The following is a 19,178-nucleotide window of genomic DNA, read 5'->3' as shown; positions in this document are numbered from 1 at the left end:
GAAATGCTCAGCTATAATATAACTCCCAATCCTCATTCACCTGTAAAAGTTCTGGGGTTCAAAATTAAGCCTGAATTTAAATTTGTTTCTCTTTGTTGTTTAAGCTAAAGTGTCCATGGATGTGTTGGACAAGACGAGCTCCATTCCTTAACGTGTTACCTAATTCTTAGTGGCAAGCAGAGTGGCTTGAAATCCATCCACTTCCAACATGTGAACCTAATGGGGCAAGCTCCTCACACCATTCATTAATTACTTATCATTTATCTCCAGTGTGTGCACAAAGGATGCATCATTGCACCCTGGCATAACAGCTCTACATGTTTATATAAATATAATAAATTATATCTGTAAGTATAATTTTCTATAACGTGGCGGTAGTTCAGGAACACAGCTAAGTTTTATGCCGAATTTCTGATCTGATAGCTGTGACTTTTAAAGCACAGATGGCTCCTTTTTCCCTTCCAAAGATCTTGGAAGTTGAATTTTCCCAATTTTCCATGTTCTATAAACAGTCCCTTATTCCATAGCAGCACCAGGGGTTTTCCGAGAATGGAAAGCCTGCATTTTATACCACACGAGCCAACGGTATCTGCAAACTCAGCCTCCGCGTGGAGAAATTACAGGTGACTTCACCAGAGCATCGGAGGGGAAGCACTTACCAGCACATGTTTCATTAGAGGAGTGGGCAGGGAAGCCGGGAACACAGTTGGAGACACAAAGGCCACTCTTCAGAAGGAACCCATGGTCACAGAGGTGACACCGGTCTCTCTGGCTGCACTGCAAGCACCCCCGGGGGCAGGCTATCGGAGAGAGGACACACTGAATGAGGCAGGACAACGGCACAGGCACCCAGAGGGGGCCACCAGTGATAAAGAAATGAAGAGTGGGAGCACAGCAACATAGGACCCCCAGCTGTAGCAAGAGAGAATTCCCACAGTTTCCTGCAGAATTTCACAGAAATGACATTTCCTACCCTGCAAAGGAAAGTGAACAGGAAGGAGCACCCTTGCTTTCCACACTATGACCTGAACATGTTGCACATAAATGGATTGTTTAAGAAGTTAACAATACTGACTTGCAAGGGAGGCAGTTTATAGGGATTAAGAGCATAAGCCCTGTCGGGTACTGTTCCTCTTCTACCACTTAACGGCTGCTGAATTCGGGCAACTTGTTTAACAGTCTGTGGTGCAATTTTCTCATCTTAAAAATGGGGATAGTAATAGCGCCTAATGCAATGACCGTTGGTTGGATTACACGGGCTATATATAACGCGAAGTGACTAGCACAGTATCGGGCACACGAAAGGACTCAAATGTACTACTATCACTGCTATTCTTATTTTTATTATTATTATTTTAAATGCATGTGGAGAGCAAGCTATTTAAAAGACCATAGATTATTTCTTTGAATCAAGTTAATAAGCTTCTATAAATCAAGTGTTTACTGCCTAATTATTCTGCTTCCTCAGTTGAGATGCTGTTATAGAGAGGTGGCACAGGATAGTTTAAAGGGTCCTGAATTAGAATCAGAAAATCTGAGTTTAATATCTGACTTTATGTTACCCTGGTTAACACTCTTAATGCTCTTTCTTTTTTTTCATTTGTAAAACAGGATTCATAGTGTCTGCCATATTTTACCAAGTCATTGTGAATGTTAAATGAGATAATGCAGATGAAGGAAATTTGGGGAAATATAAAATGCCATGCCTAGGTAATGGCATTATTATTAAATATCAGGTATTCTTTAAAGTGGGGCACACAGTACCAAGTTTTGATGGAAATGATGAGAACAAACTGAGGAAGCTCTTGTGAATAACTCAATGGACAAGGAGATTAAGACTTCGGGTTTAACTTCAGTTTAATAACAAAAGATCAATGTGTCTCACTAAATTGTCCCCAGAAATCCTACTCCTCAAGGATATTATGGCAATATCAGGGTCACTGGTAATTTAGTCTACGCACTGAAAACCCTGGGCCCGTGCCAATAGGGCTGACACACTCTTAATGGACACCACACCTCAGTTCAATATAAGCTTTACATTCCATGAAATATTGGCTTTGTTTCCATACAGACCTTTAGGGACAATATTGATTTGTGCAAGAGAATTATTGGCCTGCACTTCCATATTCTATTTAGCCAGCCATTGACAGATGTGCACGAGAAGCCATCGATTACTTAGGCCAAACTCCCTGGGTTTTCATTCTGTTCCTAATTCAGATTCTCCTTGGTTACCTGAGAATCAGCACACCTGACTTCCTTGCTGCCCTCACTTCTTTCCAGAGAACACAGCACAGTCTCCAAGTTACCTGTGCATTTGCGGTTTGAATGATCTGCAAAGTTCCCCTTCCCACATTCCTGGACACACTGGGCTTCCAAGAGGAGAAATGGGCCTTCACAGCGGGTGCACTCATGGGGACCTTGGCACTGGAGACAGTGGCTGTCACAGCCTGGAAGACACAAGTCAAGTCAACAGGAATGTGCATGGCTTTCCAAGGGGCTCCGGGCCCTCGTGATGAGGCAGTACAACCTGGTGTGCTGAGCAAAGCAGCAGACTGGGAGTCAAGGAGCCAGCCTGCCAATTGTGACCGCCGCGCTTACCAGCTGGGTGACTTGGCACTAGTCACTCCACATCTCTGAGCCTCAGCATTCTCTCCTATAAAATGCAGAGAACACACTGCCCCACCCAGCTCCTTGGATAAAGATCAAATTACATAATGAAAAATACTATGCAAACGATAAATTGACAGATATCAGCCATTATCATTATTATTAACTAGTCCTCGGCTCCCCGCACTGCTTCACTGAAGTGTCAGTCTTTCCTGGCTAACCTGGTCGGTTCTCAGGGTATCACCCAAGGATGCTCCCAGGAATGCTGCCTGTGCACTTTGGGTGGGCATTCCAGGCTGTGAAGATTTTGCGGCGTTAAATTGAGGCTGAAGGGGGTACTGAGGCAGAGAAAGGCGACGGTTAGACATATGGTATTGGGAGGGTCGTGGGAGGGCAGATGGTGGGATAAGACACTTTTTCCATGTGCTCAAATGACCAGAGCGTGCAGACCTCTCCATCTGGAGCACAGGACCGTTCAAGTTTTAAGGAAATCCAGAACTAATGGTCAAACCATATCTGTTTGTGTGGCCATATACCTCCAAGATTCCCATGTGGATTTCAAATTTAGCAAATGTTGTACTGGGGCATGGGAGAAGGAAAGAGCGGACATTTGCATTAGAACAAAGAAAAGCTCTTAGGAAAGAAACAAGAAACTGGATAAAAAGCCAGAGAGGAAACTGGCCACAGGCTCCTTCTCAGAACAGTAAAATACAGAGGGGGCGGAAGCTTGGATGAGCACAGAGCAAGGGCTCCAGACACTTACTCTTGCAGAGGCCCAGGTCCCGGTAAAATGACGGTGAGCACTGCTCCACACAGGCCCCGTCCTGGAGAACATAGCCATCCATGCACTGCAGGCAGTCTGTCCTCAGAGGCCCGCGACACGCATTGCAACTCCAATCACACTCTAGAAAGAAAGTTCCTTCGATCAGCTTCCTTTCTGTCCACCCTCAGTCCCAGTGACTAATTTATGAGGACACTGGCTGCAGCTGCATGGGGTGAGTGAGGACAGCATGAGAGATGTCAGATAGGTGAGCTCTAACGAGGCTCTGCTTGTAGTAGCCTGAACGCCTCTCTGAGGTTGAGTGTTTCCTAATTACGTTAGACATGGCGCGTACAAGGACCGCTCCACGCTGGTGCAGAGGCTGCTTGTCAGCGGGGCTGCTGAGAAGCCAGATCAACTGGATCTTATTCCATACGGGTCCCAGAGTTCTTTATCCCCGGAGCCACAGCATCTCCATGCAAAGCCTCCTCCAGGGAGTGGCCTATTTGCTCCCACAAACCTAATCTGACCTCCTCCAAATGCCAATAGGTAAAGGATGTCAGAGACTGAACGAAGAATGCATCTGCTCTCTCCACTGACACGAGCCACGTGACTCTCTTCCTCTCAAAAATCAGGCGTTGACCAGCACAAGAGAAAGAACCAATGACATCAGACTTACAAGGGGTGTAAAAGAACTGTCCAGAAAGAAAGGTGTTCCTGAAATAACAGATCGCATTTAGAGCAGAGCTGACTCCTTTACATGTTCATTCACTGACAGGATGTATAGCCCTGAACCTCGTGTGGCGGGTGTAGACCCTGCCCTCAAGAAGCTTATGTTCTAGGGGCTCCCAGCCTTAGATGTGCACCCAAGTAATTCAGGGGGGTGGTTAGAAATACAGATCATCAGGTTCAACATCAGAACTACGGAGTCAGGCCCAGGAAGACAGGGTGCTGTGCGGCTATTGTTTTTGTCACTGTGATTATGCTAGTTCTTGTGGCTGTTGTTTTTGATGGCCCAGGCAATTTGGATGCAGTCATAAAATGCAGAGTTCTAGCTGGTAAGGTAAGTCCTTCGTGCATGGAAGACGGGACAAAATAGCAGGATTAAGTACTTGTTTTTGAAGTCAGGTAAATCTGTATTCAAGTCATGGCTTTGGCACTTTTTATCTGCATGTCTTGCACACTTTCCTTAAGCTTTTTGAGCCTCAGTTTCCTTATCTGTAAAACAGGGATGAGAATAGCACCTATTTCATAAGGCTGCTGTGAAGATTAAATGGAATAATGAATTTAAGGAACTCAGCACAGTGCCTGGCACACAGCAGTTTAATAAATGTTTGCTGCTGAACTGGTTTCCTTGGAGAACGTATCTCCACTCGGCGCTGCCTCACCCCACCGTCCCTCTTCTCTAAGAAGCTGGGGAAACCTCTCATTAGTCACCTTTCTCTCTTCTTTGATGCAGTATTTCTAAGTCCCAAAGAAGCAGGTAAATGTGCACGATGGTACACGTGCTTCCAAGAAGATTTATAAAGTTAATCTCACTCATTTATTTGACTGAATCAGTCCTGAGGGAAAATGACTAAAACAGAGCCTTGAAAACTGCCAGCATCGTTATGAAATCACTTACAACAGGGAGGATTTGTGATAATCTTATTTTTCACCACAGACTGACAACCACTGGTTAGAAGGGAAAAACTAGAAAAGGTTCTGTGGTCTTGTGCACAGCAGACCGCCTCAGTTAACAACCAAGTAGAATTTCTTGGAATGGAAAGTATGCAGTTTTGCAAAACCTTAAAGCATCCCAAGTTTACTTGACAGATGTTTGACCTCCATATCTGAGCCCTAGCTTCTCTGGCAGAATTGGAAAGGTTGGAGGGGTGGGTGGGTGGGTGGGAATGTGGAATGGAGGAACGGAGAAGGGAAATGGAACAGGAGCAAGGGAAATCCATCCTTTAAGTCTGTCTTCTCTCTTGCTGAGTGCTACCATTTGAAGAGCATAAGCTCCAATAATGTTAAACACTGGAAAACAAGGTAAAAGGTAGTACTCGGTTTTTGACAATGCTTGCTTATAAACTCCTGGAGGACGGGGGCTGTGTCTTCACTCATTAAAGTATGTTAAGCAAGAGATGAACAAATCAGACACAACTCCTGTCCTCATTAAGCTTAGAGTCTGGCAGTCTAGAGTTGTAAATGCAAATGCCTACAGGGCCCAGGAAGGCAACGGAAATCTTTGAAATAGGCCTGGTGTGATAGGACAGGGAATGGTGGGCACCGTGGCACCCTTAGGAGATCATGTTCCACCCAACAGAGATGACAGCCACTCATCAACCTACCGCTGCACTGTGGGAATGCAAATCCAGTACTGCCAAACCTTCTTTTTCAAAAGAAACTGAAAATCTCAATTTTTGTATGTGAAGTCTTCTGATTTTTAAAAGGCAAAGAATTAAAAATTTTAAAATGCTGTTAAATTCAGTGGATCAAAAAAAAAACAAAAAAGAAAACCACAAACCCCTGTCTTGGATTAAATACAACCTGAGGGTTGCCAGTTTGCCACCTCTGGTCTAGTTAATAAGACCTGGAATAACATCTAGTACATGGTAGATAGTCAAAAATATTTGCTTAATACATACATACATACATACATACATAATGACTTTCCATCAGAGAAAGTCTAAACATCTGATGACAGCATTTTCCCAATGTGGGAGCGGACTTCTCTAGCAAAGGGGCATCGCCAAGTAGAAGACTCGTGCAATTCTGGAAAAGCTTTACCTTTGCATGTCTTGGTGGAGAAGTCAAGATAGTACTGTGGGGCACAGCTCTCATGCTGACAGTCTCCAAAGAGGAGGACCTTGTTTGGATCTCGGCAGGAGGTACAGCTGGCCTGTGAATCACAGCTTCCGCAATGTGCGTCGCATGCTAAGCAGATAGGGAAAGAAAATGACCAGATGATTACAACTGCAAATACTGAAGCACTGATCAAACCTAGACAGATGCTGCAAAGGAACAGAGCCTCGCTCCAACCTGTTTTTTAATCACGGCTCAGAACTCTACCTTGCGATCAACAGAAACAGAAAATGTTAATCTTATTTTCCAAAATCAAAAAGGGTAATTTTATTTTCCAGAGAAGATAAATTATAAACCCAAGAACAGAAATCCCACATCCAAACTGCCCTGTGACTCAGCAACAGGATTAATTTATACTTATTCCAAGATCTCTGGAATAATAGTCCAGAGTGTCATTGGACCCTTGCTTCTTAAGAAATCAAGCCCCCTATAGTTTATGATGTAGATTCAGATTTTTGTGTGATACCAAGATTAAAATTAGGCATCAACTTATTCTGGAGCTCAGGAAATCCCATATTTTAAGATACGAAGGACTTTAAGGTCACCCGGCTTACTGACTTGCTCAGTTGTAATTCTTAGCAGTCACTTAATTTAGGCATTCAGGGATGATCTCCAAGTCTGGTCATGCTTCCACCTCTGCCTGATTCAACAGCTAGCATTTCTCCATCAACTCAGTTGTTCATGCTAGAAACCTTAGAGTCTCTCCTGGCACCTCCCTTTCTCTCACTCCTAATTCAATTACTTACTGGATCTTATTTGTTTGAACTCTCCTATATAATTCCCAGAACTTTTTGTTTTTCTCCATATCTACAAATGCCAATACGTCCAAGCCATCATCATCTCCTCCTAGACCACTATCATAGCCTCCTAATTGGTTTGACTCCCTTGCATTCTATTTTCCATGTATCTGTAAGAGTGATTTTTTAATTCATACTTCTCAGGTGTCAGAGGACACTTTCATCTATGAACTCATATCCTTCTTCAGTCCTGGAAAAATTCCAGCCATCATTTCTGTAAATGTTGCTTCTCCATCATTCCCTCCATTCTTTCTACCTAGAAATCATAATACACATATTTGAATCCTCTCAATATAATCTCCAAGTCTCTTGTCTTTAACTCTTACTCATTCTTCAGTCTCTTCTTCAAGAAGGCCTTCCCTGACTCTCCAGTCTAGAACAGGTCTCCCAGGTACTGTTCTTATACCTTTCATTCATGCCATACATAAAAATGTTGAATTTCAGCGATTATTTACCATCTGTATCCTTTACAGCTGTAAGCTTCATGAAAGCAAAGACTAGGTTTCTGTTGTTCCTTGCAATAGTCCCCAGCACCTAGCTGGTTACCTGTAATTTTGTTGGTGTTCAATAAATATTTGCAACATAAGTGAAAGAAGCCAGATATTGTAATAATATATACTCAAGCACTAGCATCTCTGCCTCACTCTAAAATCTTCTCTCAGCATGTGTCAGAGGAAAAGTCTAGAGAGTGATCATGTGAGTTTTAGTGCTAAAGGATATCAAAGTGTGTGGCACAGTGCAGAAAAATGACCTCCCTCTAAAATAAAAAGAAACCCCTTTTGTTTCACCTACAAGAAAAGCCACTGGTATAAAATATTTGTTAGAATATGTAGACTTGTAATTAAAGGTCCTAGGAAAATTCTAGACAGGATTTTCAAACAGTTTGAAAATATTAGAAAAAAATATTTTTATTGTTAGAAACTTATATGAGACTAAACTTTTATCCTTTTGGGAGGTAGGATTTCTACACACGTTGTATCTTAATTTTGCCAAAGGGTTTGACAAAAACCCTAAATATAAACTTGTGAATACAAAAATGAAGTGGGGTCTACCAGCTGCAAGTGGATTTGAAGATGGTTGAAGTACATACTCAGAAAGTTGTCAGTAAATCTTTGTAATTGGAAATGAATGTCTTTAGTAGAGTATTATGATGAAGTCTTAATTTCCTAGTTGGCCAATATTTTTATTAATTACTTTAATGAAAACAAAGAAATTATGCTAATGATATTTAAATATGCCACATACACTTACATAGGATACACACATAGTTAAGTTCTACCAGCTGAAAGAAAAACTCAAACTTATTTTGACCCATTGTATCAATAAACTAAAAGTAATCGGACGAAATAAGCTAAACTGTAAGTAAAGTCCTGCATTTATGTTCTACAATCAATTGTACAAACAGAGGGGACAGAAGGCCTGTTTAGAAAGCATTATTATAAAAAATGATCTAAGAATCTTAGTGGATTAAAAGCTTACTAAAAGTTGATATGGTTACTAAAGAAACAAACACAATCTTAAACTGAAGAGCCTTCATGTAACCTCAATGTCAGCTGGACGCCCTGCTGGACATGGAGCTGCAAAACAAGGCCCCTGTACTGACAGCTGAGAGTTTCTTGCAGTTTACTTCCTCAAGCTTCTGTCTGCCTCCGTGTTCTTGAATCCTTCTATGAAGTCTCTCATTCCCAAAGCGTAACTCAGCTCCTTCACTGACTCCCAAAAGAAATGGGGTCCCGCCGAGCATCTGGAAATGTTAAAAGACTATATGGAGGATTTGGAGGGATGCAGTGGCGTCACACTAAGAAGCAGGGGGCTTCCATCATTTCTCTTCAAACGCTTCTTCCTCTTTAATCGAACCCCTCAGCCGTCTCCAAGGCAAAATCCCCAAGTGACCCTGTCTCACTCAAAGTAGTTCTGCATATAACCAAACCCCTTGGGTTCTAGCTTCCCCGTTCAGACGAGTGTGGGTGAAGAGCCTTTTCTCCCTCTTACGATATTCAGATCAGAGGGTATCAGTCTTCCTGCAGTCACGTTGGTGTGACAACGTCTGGAGTAGCAGGTGCAGCTCTCTGAGGTCAGTGACCCCATGGAAAGTGCTAAGAGGACAGTGAAGAAGGGGCCGAGGGGACCAGAAAGCAGTGAGGGAAGCAGAGATGTAGTGATACTTTAACTGTCGTTCACTGAGGAGGAAGGAACCGCACAGCCTATGAAGCCCATTCTCCCTCCCTGTTTCCTACTGTACCTCGGAGACGGTCCTCCCTTTCTGCTCAATACTCCCCTGACCCCAGCCCTGCTCAGAGCAGAGAAGTCCAAGCTCATGGCAGACTTTGGAAGGGAATCCTGTGAATGAGGGAGGAGCCATTCTACACTGCTCCAGAAGGAAGCTCTAGGGCTGATGAGAAACAGCCCTCATCCCCACCGATGCACCTGGCTTCCTTCCTCATCTGTAGCAGCCTGTGAGGGGGTGAGAGGGAATCTCTGCCCTGGGTGCGAGGTTGGCTCAGGTGCGCTGGAGAACCTCATTTATCATCTCTTCTTTAAAGTTCCTTCTCAACTGGTTATCCTGAAATGTTAGAGCTCAGTACGCAATTTCTAAAGGTTTCTGTAATCAGAATTTAGACAGCTCTGAAGCTCTTACTTTCTTTTATAATATGGTTATTAATGCCTCCCTTAATATTGATTATATTTCCTTAAAAGCCCTTTACTGCACAATTCCTAAAATTGTCAGGCCTATAACTGTCTATAACGATGAGCATTAGAAAGGGACATTATGGGGCTTCCCTGGTGGCGCAGTGGTTGAGAATCTGCCTGCCAATGCAGGGGACACGGGTTCGAGCCCTGCTCTGGGAAGATCCCACATGCCGCGGAGCAACTAGGCCCGTGAGCCACAACTACTGAGCCTGCGCGTCTGGAGCCTGTGCTCTGCAACAAGAGAGGCCGCGATAGTGAGAGGCCCGCGCACCGCGATGAAGAGTGGCCCCCGCTTGCCGCAACAAGAGAAAGCCCTTGCACAGAAACGAAGACCCAACACAGCCATAAATAAATAAATAAATAAATAAATAAATAAATAAAATTTATTAAAAAAAAAAAAAAGGGACATTGTGGATTTTTTTTATGTATTAGAAACTCAAATAGCCCAACTTAGGGGCATACCTTACTCAGTCTTTGGATGAAGGAAACCTAAGCTTTAGCAAAGGACTAAAGTTAGAAGATGCTTAATTTAACTGAAATAGTCTATAAAATCTTATTTATTTACATGGTAGCCTAGCAAATGCATTTGTGCAGAGCAGAAGCTTCCCAGAAGAGAAATATTTCAATGCAACGTATTTTTGCCACCTATAAGCCATATAAGGGATTCTGGTTTTTCTTTTGAACTTTTATTTCTGTGATTCCACTGCAGTGAAGAGCCTCATAAATCTAAGTCACTACTTCTACACCAACACTCTTTTGCTCTTGAATAGAATATGCAAGTGTTTCATTAGTGTCTCTTGTGTTACAGAATCTACAGATTCCGGCAGACAGTTGATATATACCAAGCAAAGTTTTTGTTACAAAAGTAAAAAAAAAACCCAAAAAACTCTTTTCATTGATCCAAAAGGGATTTTTATCTCTGGTATCTCAATAGATGATGCAAAATGGTGGGTTCCATATAACTTCATTTCAAATGCAAATTCTTGCAAGAATCTCCATAAACTAACAGTAATACCTATCTTTCGATCTATAAAATATAAATATCTTTTACTGCTTGATTTGCCTCTCATTTCACATGATGATGATGATGATGATGATAACAACCGTAGCTATACTGAGAGCTTATTCTCTGCTAGGGTCTGTGCTAAGTGCAATAACATTAGAGGTAGGCACTATTATAATCTCCCTTTTATAGAAAAAAGAAACTGAGGCCTAGTGATTAATTCACCTGCTCAAGGTCACAAAGCTAGTTAAGTGGCAGTTAGGATTTGAACTTTAGTTACCTGATTCTAGAGCCCACTCTCCTAACCATTACTCTATAGTTTCTTCAACATGGTACTTCCTAGGACAGAAAATTGAAATATCAGTACTGTGTTTGTTAACTGTCATTTTCAAAATGAGAAAAGTATAACAGTTTTTTGGCAACTGACACTTTACTGATTGAAATAAAGTAAGCTGCCTCAGCCTATTTCAAAACTGTTCTTTCATCTGTGAATCACTTCTTAATTTTTTTTCCACCCAGATTTGCCCTTGCCCTAATTTATCCTAACTGTTTGTGCATGACTCAGGTAATTAATCATATTTTAACTTATTTGAGAACTAAGACATCTATACAAGTAACTTTCATGCAAGACAAAATAACTACTGTTTGGGCAGAAACTGAATACTTTGTAGCATATCAAGCCTTGCATACTGTCAGTATTCAACAAGTACATGTCAAAAACAAATTAAACCCAGAGAAGCACTGAGGTTCAGGCCTTTATACTAGAATAAGCTCCACTCTCTGCTTAGGATCTTGGAATTGGATCACTCAGAGAAACCACAGGAATAAACTAGACTAACAATTTTATGATTTTAATGAGATAACTAGAGAACAGAGAGGTTAAATGACTGACCCAAGATCACACAGCTGGCACTTGCAGAGGAGATCCCTAGTCCAGCACTTCCAATTAGGCCCATATCTGAGTTATAATCTGCTAATGGCATCCATATGCTTTATAGATTCATTTTCTTTCTCTTCTAAAAATAAAGGCTAACAGGTGATAATATGGAAGCAAAAAATCCCCGTTTCCTTCAATGACTCCAGAAGAGCAGGAAGGGGGAGAAAGTTCATTTTTTAAAACTTACGCTGACAAGTGTGGTTGTCATCGAGATAGTGCCCTGGGAAGCAGGCAGCGCTGCAGGTGCCAAGATGGGACAGAACAAGGTCGGTGTCACATGAGGAGCAGGAGAAGGGTCCTCTGCCCTGGCAGGTTCTGCAGGAGCAGTGACATTCTGCAGATGGAAGAGACATAAAGAGAACCTATGAAGCCAAATTCCCTTCCAAAGCAGCATCCCAAGAGCCGTTAATAAAAGCCCCAGCGCAGAGAGAATTAGCTGGTCTGGTTTATTGCCCCACAGCGTGCTTCCTGCCTCTCTCTCTCTCGGGAAGTTCAAGCCTTCTCAGCTATTGCCCAAGAGAAGCTCATGGGGCACACCAGCTCCTGTGTCCAGCACTTACTCACTTTTACAAGCTCCTCTCTCTGCGAAGTATCCAGAAGGGCAATCGGGAACACAGAGATCTTCTAGCAGCAGGTACCGGGCATTCTGGCACCTCAGGCAGGTGCTCCCGGTGTTGTAGAGGTCAGCTGCACAGTGCTGGCACAGAGGATGGCAGTCTGGAGAGGACACGGGAGCACAGAGAAGGCACGGATGCTATGAACACAGCGTCTCATTTCTACACCAAAGGGTAAAAGGGATTGCAATTACCACTGTTGCAGCACAGATGGCTGGAGAGTAGTGCAAAGGCAGTATACATCAGTAAAGTAGAAGCTTGGGACCCGTACAAATTGCGTGTTTGAGGTTTTTAGCAAATGGCCAGGCCCAGCACAGCAACTGAGTTTTCATCCCTTTCCGATTGAACAACCTTCAAGTCCTAGGGCAGCATGTGATAGATACTTGCCAGGGGTATAGAAAGAACCATCAGATAAAAGAAACAGTTCATCATATCAGCATATCCCCCGAGAGCTCCCAGAACTCGGGTACCGTGTGCCCCTCGTTCACAGAGCTCCTAAGCTGTGCTCAGAGGCCCCACGAGGCTCATCTCCCAAACGTGGCCTTCCAGAGTCAGCAAACCAGTCTCAGGCATTGGTGGGAGGGGGGCGGGGATTAAGGTTGGTTGATAATAGAATTGGGGGGAAATTTTAGTCTTTAACTAGAGGTAAAGTTACAAAGAGCTCAGTTGGAAAGTCATTTTCATGACCTGATACATAGTTCACAGAAGCTGTTGTATCAGTTGTGATGAAATCTATAGGGCTAATTATCTGGGATGGCCAGCACTGTCTCTTGTTCTCACCTGTGTAAGAGTCATCCTTTAATTAAAGAACTTGGTTGTGTTCAGCTCCCCATATAGGTGAAAATGCCCTCTGTCCTACCTTAAGTGGTAATAACGCTTCAAATCCCATTTACCATCCTCCATCCCAAAGATGGAAGAAAAGCCACAAATCCTGAATTACCCCCCCAAATGAAAAAGGAGTAAAGACCTAGGAAAAGCGAAGAGACTTCTGGTTATAGGTCCTGTCCATCTTCCCCTGTAGGATTCAAAGCACTGTTTGCAGTTGCTAAAACACCATTCAGCGGCCACATAGGTCTTGTTTCATCCCAAAGTCTTGTAGATAGTGCTTGTGATTTCTAGCGATATTTAGACTAAAAAATCCTTGTCAATAAAACAGATCGCCTGTCCCCGAAATCTGTTAAAACAGGTCTTTCTCTCCATACCCTCAGTGATACACTTTCTTAATTGCTGATCATCTGAGACGTGTTCTTTGCCAAAGAAGAGATCTCAGTCCCATACCCAGCACCCACTCATCCGCATGAGAAGCCTTTGAGACCTCTGTAGCCATTCCAGAAGTTGAACTCAGAGTGTCCTCCACAAAAATCCTCTTTTAGCAGCACACAAGTGAACAGGCCCTGACCTTTCTCTGAACTTCAGGAGTTTCAAATTACAGGCAGCCTTTTGCCAATATTAGAAACAATTCTTGATATCCTAAGAGGCAAATTAATCCCCATTATAGCCCTTCAGTAAATTATAAAGGAAATGATGGCTGTATTGAGAGAAATCTGATAAGGAGGCTATTTCCCCCTGATTTAGTGTACGGTTTCCACACAATGCCAACCTTTTTGTTTTCTTTTTCCTGTGCTTTCCTCACAGTGCCAGGAGCACTTTGGAAATTGCTGGAGTACATGGAGGTAACTCCGTTTTATGATTACCTTAATGAGTGGGTACAGGTTAGAATTGAAAACCCAGGAAACAGGACTGATTCAAGGCTCCATTATTTGAAAAGTCTTGGCCTCTTCCTCTTTAAAGCCAGTGCTTACAGAGAGTGCGGGGCTCTGGCATGCGTCAACAAGATCCGCAGGTGTGCAGTGGTCTAAAAACTAGTTGCATCTAACTGAGGCTTTCTCTAGTGTACAATTAGAGGAATGAAAAAGAATAATCCCCAAGGGGATGCTTTGAAGAGAAAGTAAGCAGATCTCTGGAATATTTTGTGGGTACAATAAATAAATATTTATGGATTTGTCTGATCATGGGGATCTCTAGAAGCTGTTTAAATGAAGAGTGTGATGTATATTAATTACTTCTAAAGGCACCTAGAGCTGGTTTATGGATGCTCCTTCCCACTCTCATGGCAGCAGCTTTGAAACCCTTGCTACTCTTCCCTGGTCACCAGCCCACTCTGCCCACCCTTCCACATCCTCCCCAGTTATTTCACCTTCTACTTGATTCAGCCCATCAAGCATGAACACCTTTGATTCTTTCCTGCCAAACTCTTTATTTCATTTCATCTCCCCTCACAGGATGAAATGGCTAATTCCTCCACCCACATTTTTTAATCCGATTTTCAACATTATTTGAACATTACTGCAACATTAGTGCATCTTTTACCCCCATCTCTCTTCATTCTCCTTGACCTCAACCTCCAAACATGCTCCACATTACCTACTCCCCCCAAAGTTTTTCTCAACAACCACCCCATCTCTTTTCTTTCCTTCACCACCCAACTTCCTTGCCTCCCTAACTTCTCACTTCACATTAATCTTCCTTCAACCTCCACAATTCAACTGTTGTATTGCTCTTGAAAAGGTCTCTGACCACCTTCTAATGACCAAATGTAATGGCCTCCTCTAATTCCTAACCCACCTGAAAGGTGTGCAACACATGACACTTCGGATCACCGCCTTCTTTGACATTCTTTCCCCTTTTACCATGCTTTATCCTGGTGCGCCTCTCGGTCATCCTCTGCGTCTGACTGCCTGATAAGTGTAGAAATTCCTTACAACCCTTAACTTCTTCTATCCTCCTAACTTAAGTCTCATTCTCTGGAGGTCTTAAACCAGACATGGCTGTTTGCCTCCTTTTGGTATACAGCTACCAAAAGCCAGTGGAAAGGGCTCAAGAGTTACAGAGAGAGAGAATGGGAACTGGTACAGCCACTGTGGAAAACATTATGGAAGTTTCTCAAAAAATTAAAAACAGAAATACCACATGATCCAGCAGTTCCACTTCTGGGTATTTTTCTGAAGATAACAAAAACACTAAATTGAAAAGACATATACACCCTTATCTTCACTGCAGCATTATTTACAAAAGCTGAGATATGAAAGCAACCTAAATGTCCGTCAGTAGATGAATGGATAAAGAAGATGTGGTATAAATATCCAATGGAATATTACTCAGCCATAGAAAGAATGAAATGTTGCCATTTGCAACAACAGGGATGGACCTTGAGGGTATTAGGCTAAGTGAAATAAGTTAGATAGAGAAAGACAAATACCATATGATTTCACTTAGATGTGGAATCTAAAAAGCAAAACAAATGAACAAACATAAAACAGAAACAGAGTCATAGATGGAAAGAACAAACAGACAGTTGCCAGAAGGGAGAGGGTGGGCGGGATGAGTGAAATAAGTGAGGGAGAATAAGAGGTACAAACTTCCAGTGACAAAATAAATAAGTCATGGGGATGAAATCTACAGCATGGGTATACAGACAATAATAGTATAACAACTTTGTATGGTGACAGATGGTAACTAGACTTATCGTGGTGATCATTTTGTCATGTATAGAAATATCAAATCACCATGTCGTGTACCAGAAACTAACATAGTGTTGTAGGTCAATTATACTTCAATAAAAAAACAAAAGAGGGAGTTGTGGAGGCTCCATAATCACTCAAGGCCTCTGTCTCTCTCCATGGCTCTATATTAAGCCTTAAAAGAGGCATCAGATCAATCACCAGACATACCACATTGCATGATGGAGCGAGTACCCAGAGGCAAGGAGAAATCAATAAATGACACCTGAAAATATAAAACAATCAACCGCAGGTTGCCCAAAGCATCACATTAATCCGAGTTAGTTTAGTTTCACATTACACACAAGACTGTAACTATTTGAGTCTGCAAAGTTCAACTCTTTTTGTTCGCTACCTGTATTTATTCCTTATTCATTTATCCATGGCTTAAAAACTCATACTGAACACCCAATCCTGTGAATAGACCCCAAAACAACAGTCTGAGTGGGTCCTGTGTTAATACATTCCTGCAAACCTCTCTTCCCAACTCTGTCTTATACAAGCCCCCAACAGAAGACCACACAAAACCAATATGCTCTCAAACCTTGCTCTGGAGTCAATCTGAAGGTTGACTGATTTTTATTAAACCAACCAGAAAAGAAAAATAAATTCCTAAAACCTAGGAAACACCTTTGTCTTAAGAGGCTTGAAGTCAAAATCTCTTTGCAGGAGAGAATTCCTTGGGAGAGCTCAAAATGAGTTATGATGTACAGGGAAAGAAGCCAGAAATCAGAGCAATGGGGATTGAGGATTAATCTCAGTGTTCTGATTTACAATCAGAAAAGCATCGTTCCCGAGGGCAGGCTGCTCAGCTGTGACAGGCTACAAGTGGCCAGTCTCCCTGGGCACCAACTGTAGGCAAGCTTCAGGCTCAAGCCCCAGAGGCCACTGTGATCTTCTACGCAGAGAGGGGGCTCAAAACACAGAGCTTATGGTTTTATTTTTCTGACTACAAAGTGAGCCATGGAAGAAAATATGAAAAACAATTTTACATAGTACAAATGAACATAAAAATCCCCCCATGTAGGCCTTTTAGAATAAATAACTACTAACATGGATATTTTTCTCTTAGTTCTTTTTCTATACAATTTTCCATATGTAGATTTTTACATAGATGAGATTATATTAAATATTGTCATATAATAACGTTTTTTTCACTCAGTACCATCAGCATTTCCACATGTCATTAGGGACTCTTCGTAAACATCATTTTAGGGGTTCCAGCATTGAATAAACAAATAAAAATTTACCATTTTTCTTATACTTGATCATTTACTTCCAATTTGCCCACTTTCATAACGAAGGCCATGATAAGACCCTTGTGCATTTTAGATTATTTGCTAAAAGACAATGTCGGGCTTCCCTGGTGGTGCAGTGGTTAACAATCTGCCTGCCAATGCAGGGGACATGGGTTCGAGCCCTGGTCTGGGAAGATCTCACATGCCACGAAGCAACTAAGCCCATGCACCACAACTACTGAGCCTGCGCTCTAGAGCTCGCAAGCCACAACTACTGAAGCCTGTGCACCTAGAGCCCGTGCTCTGCGACAAGAGAAGCCACCGCCATAAGAAGCCCACACACCACAAGGAAGAGTAGCCGCCGCTTGCAGCAACTAGAGAAAGCCCGCGCGCAGCAACGAAGACCCAACGCAGCCAAAAATAAATAAATAAATAAGTAAATAAATAAGTAAATAAATTTATTTTTAAAAACAGTTACATCCAAGATACATTCTTGAGACGGTTTCATTGTAACTTTGCCTGCACTAGGAAATTTTTTTAAATTTATTTTTTATTGCGGTATAGTTGAATTACAATGTTGTGTTAATTACTGCTGCAGAGCAAATGACTCAGTTATACATATATATACATTCTTTTTCATATTCTTTTCCACTGTGGTTTATCACAGGATATTGAATATAGTTTCCTGTGCTATACAGTAAGACCTTGTTGTTTAAGGAAATTTTAAAATAATAAAACGATCTTGGTTAATTTGGTTGGTGAAAATTGGTGTTACATAGTTGCTTTGATTTGGATTTCTTTTATTGTAAGCGAGGCTGACCATTTAAAAAATCTTTCTTTCAAACAACAAAACTGTTCAAATATCTACTGTACTCACAGAACTTTCAGTATGGTGGGGACAAGGACCCTGGATACATAATTACACTTAAGAATGAAATCTGTGTAATCTCATAATAATTTGAGATATCAACCAGTGAGTTCTTTCCTCATCCACCGCAATCATCCCGCATTGGACCGGGGAGTGTGGGCTACCATGTGCTCCCAGAGAAAGTTAGCAGAATCAGACCAGCACAGATACCAAATTCACAGAGCCCAGGGCACAGGTGAAAGATAGAAGAAAAAACAAACTTGAATGTGGAAATTGGAGCTAGGAGACCCAGGCCCTCCCCCACCAATACGACCCCTACACTCTCCACCTCTGTACCCCAGCCTAGAAAAACCCTTCGAGCTGGAGAGGAAGAAGGAGCAGAGAGACCATTCAATTTGCCTCTTCCCTCCCCTCCTGTGGAACAGGTTGCAGGTAGCTGAGTGGAATATTCAAGAATCCAACAGTGAAGTGGACTTGGGCTGGGCTTCTTGACTTAAAGAAAGTTGTCTCCAAACTGAGTCCTTTGTCATGAGGCAACAGAGACGGTGGCACAGTGGGATGAGCAACAAGAGAGTGTAAGGCAGACGCTTAGACACGGGACTGCCTTGAGACTATTGCAAACTTTCGTAAAATGCAAACCAGGTAAGCCCAGGGACCATGGAAGTCTCTGACGGGGTACCAACTCGGTCCAGGAAGCAGGTAAAGCTGCCTGGAGGAGGCTGAGACAGAGACACTGAGTGGGAGTTAGCTGCTGGAGGAGATGGGCAGGGTGAGAGAGCTTGGAAGAGGTCCCAAGAAGAGGGAAAACATGCAAAAACCCAGAAGCGCAACAGAACAGGATGCCTTCAAGGAACTGAAAAAAGTTCAGTATGGCTGGATCTTGAAGAACATTCGAAAGAGCCACTCAGGACCTGGCTGTGCTAATTTTGAAATACCTTGTAAGTCATGAAAAAGTGTATGGATTTAGCCTCATGGCGATTGGAAATGGGTTTGTCTATGTGTCATTTACCAGTCTATCTACTGAAGTCTCTGTGTTATTATTACAGGTTTAAAAGAGAAATTGTTGTATGAAAGGTAATTAGTGATGGCAGAAGACATTAAAACCACAGCAAAGAACCAACAATCCAAGAAAACTCTGACACACAGCAGCTTTCAATGTGAACTTTTCTGGGGAGAGGAGAGGAGTCCCTATGTTTCTGTCCCCTTCCCCCTTCCATTATGTCCACAGAAGACCTTTCTCTGTTAATAACATCCACTGC

General features: G+C 42.4%; 1 protein-coding gene across 3 annotated transcripts in view; it reads right to left on the bottom strand.

Annotated features, from left to right (window-relative positions):
* FRAS1 (Fraser extracellular matrix complex subunit 1) overlaps positions 1–19,178 on the bottom strand; it is a 463,649-nt gene that overhangs the window by 160,043 nt on the left and 284,428 nt on the right. For all 3 annotated transcript variants that reach the window (XM_061192401.1, XM_061192399.1, XM_061192400.1), the window contains exons 21-26: positions 12,204–12,356; positions 11,827–11,973; positions 6,137–6,283; positions 3,371–3,511; positions 2,307–2,447; positions 660–800 (exon numbers count right to left, since the gene is read on the bottom strand). In XM_061192401.1, coding sequence (XP_061048384.1) covers positions 660–800; positions 2,307–2,447; positions 3,371–3,511; positions 6,137–6,283; positions 11,827–11,973; positions 12,204–12,356 — 870 coding nt within the window. The remainder of the gene's footprint in view (positions 1–659; positions 801–2,306; positions 2,448–3,370; positions 3,512–6,136; positions 6,284–11,826; positions 11,974–12,203; positions 12,357–19,178) is intronic.

The sequence above is a fragment of the Eubalaena glacialis genome, chromosome 5 (assembly GCF_028564815.1).
Source record: "Eubalaena glacialis isolate mEubGla1 chromosome 5, mEubGla1.1.hap2.+ XY, whole genome shotgun sequence".
Taxonomy (NCBI): Eukaryota; Metazoa; Chordata; class Mammalia; order Artiodactyla; family Balaenidae; genus Eubalaena; species Eubalaena glacialis.
The sequence above is the reverse complement of the archived record's forward strand: the minus strand, read 5'-3'. Positions and strand labels throughout refer to the sequence as shown.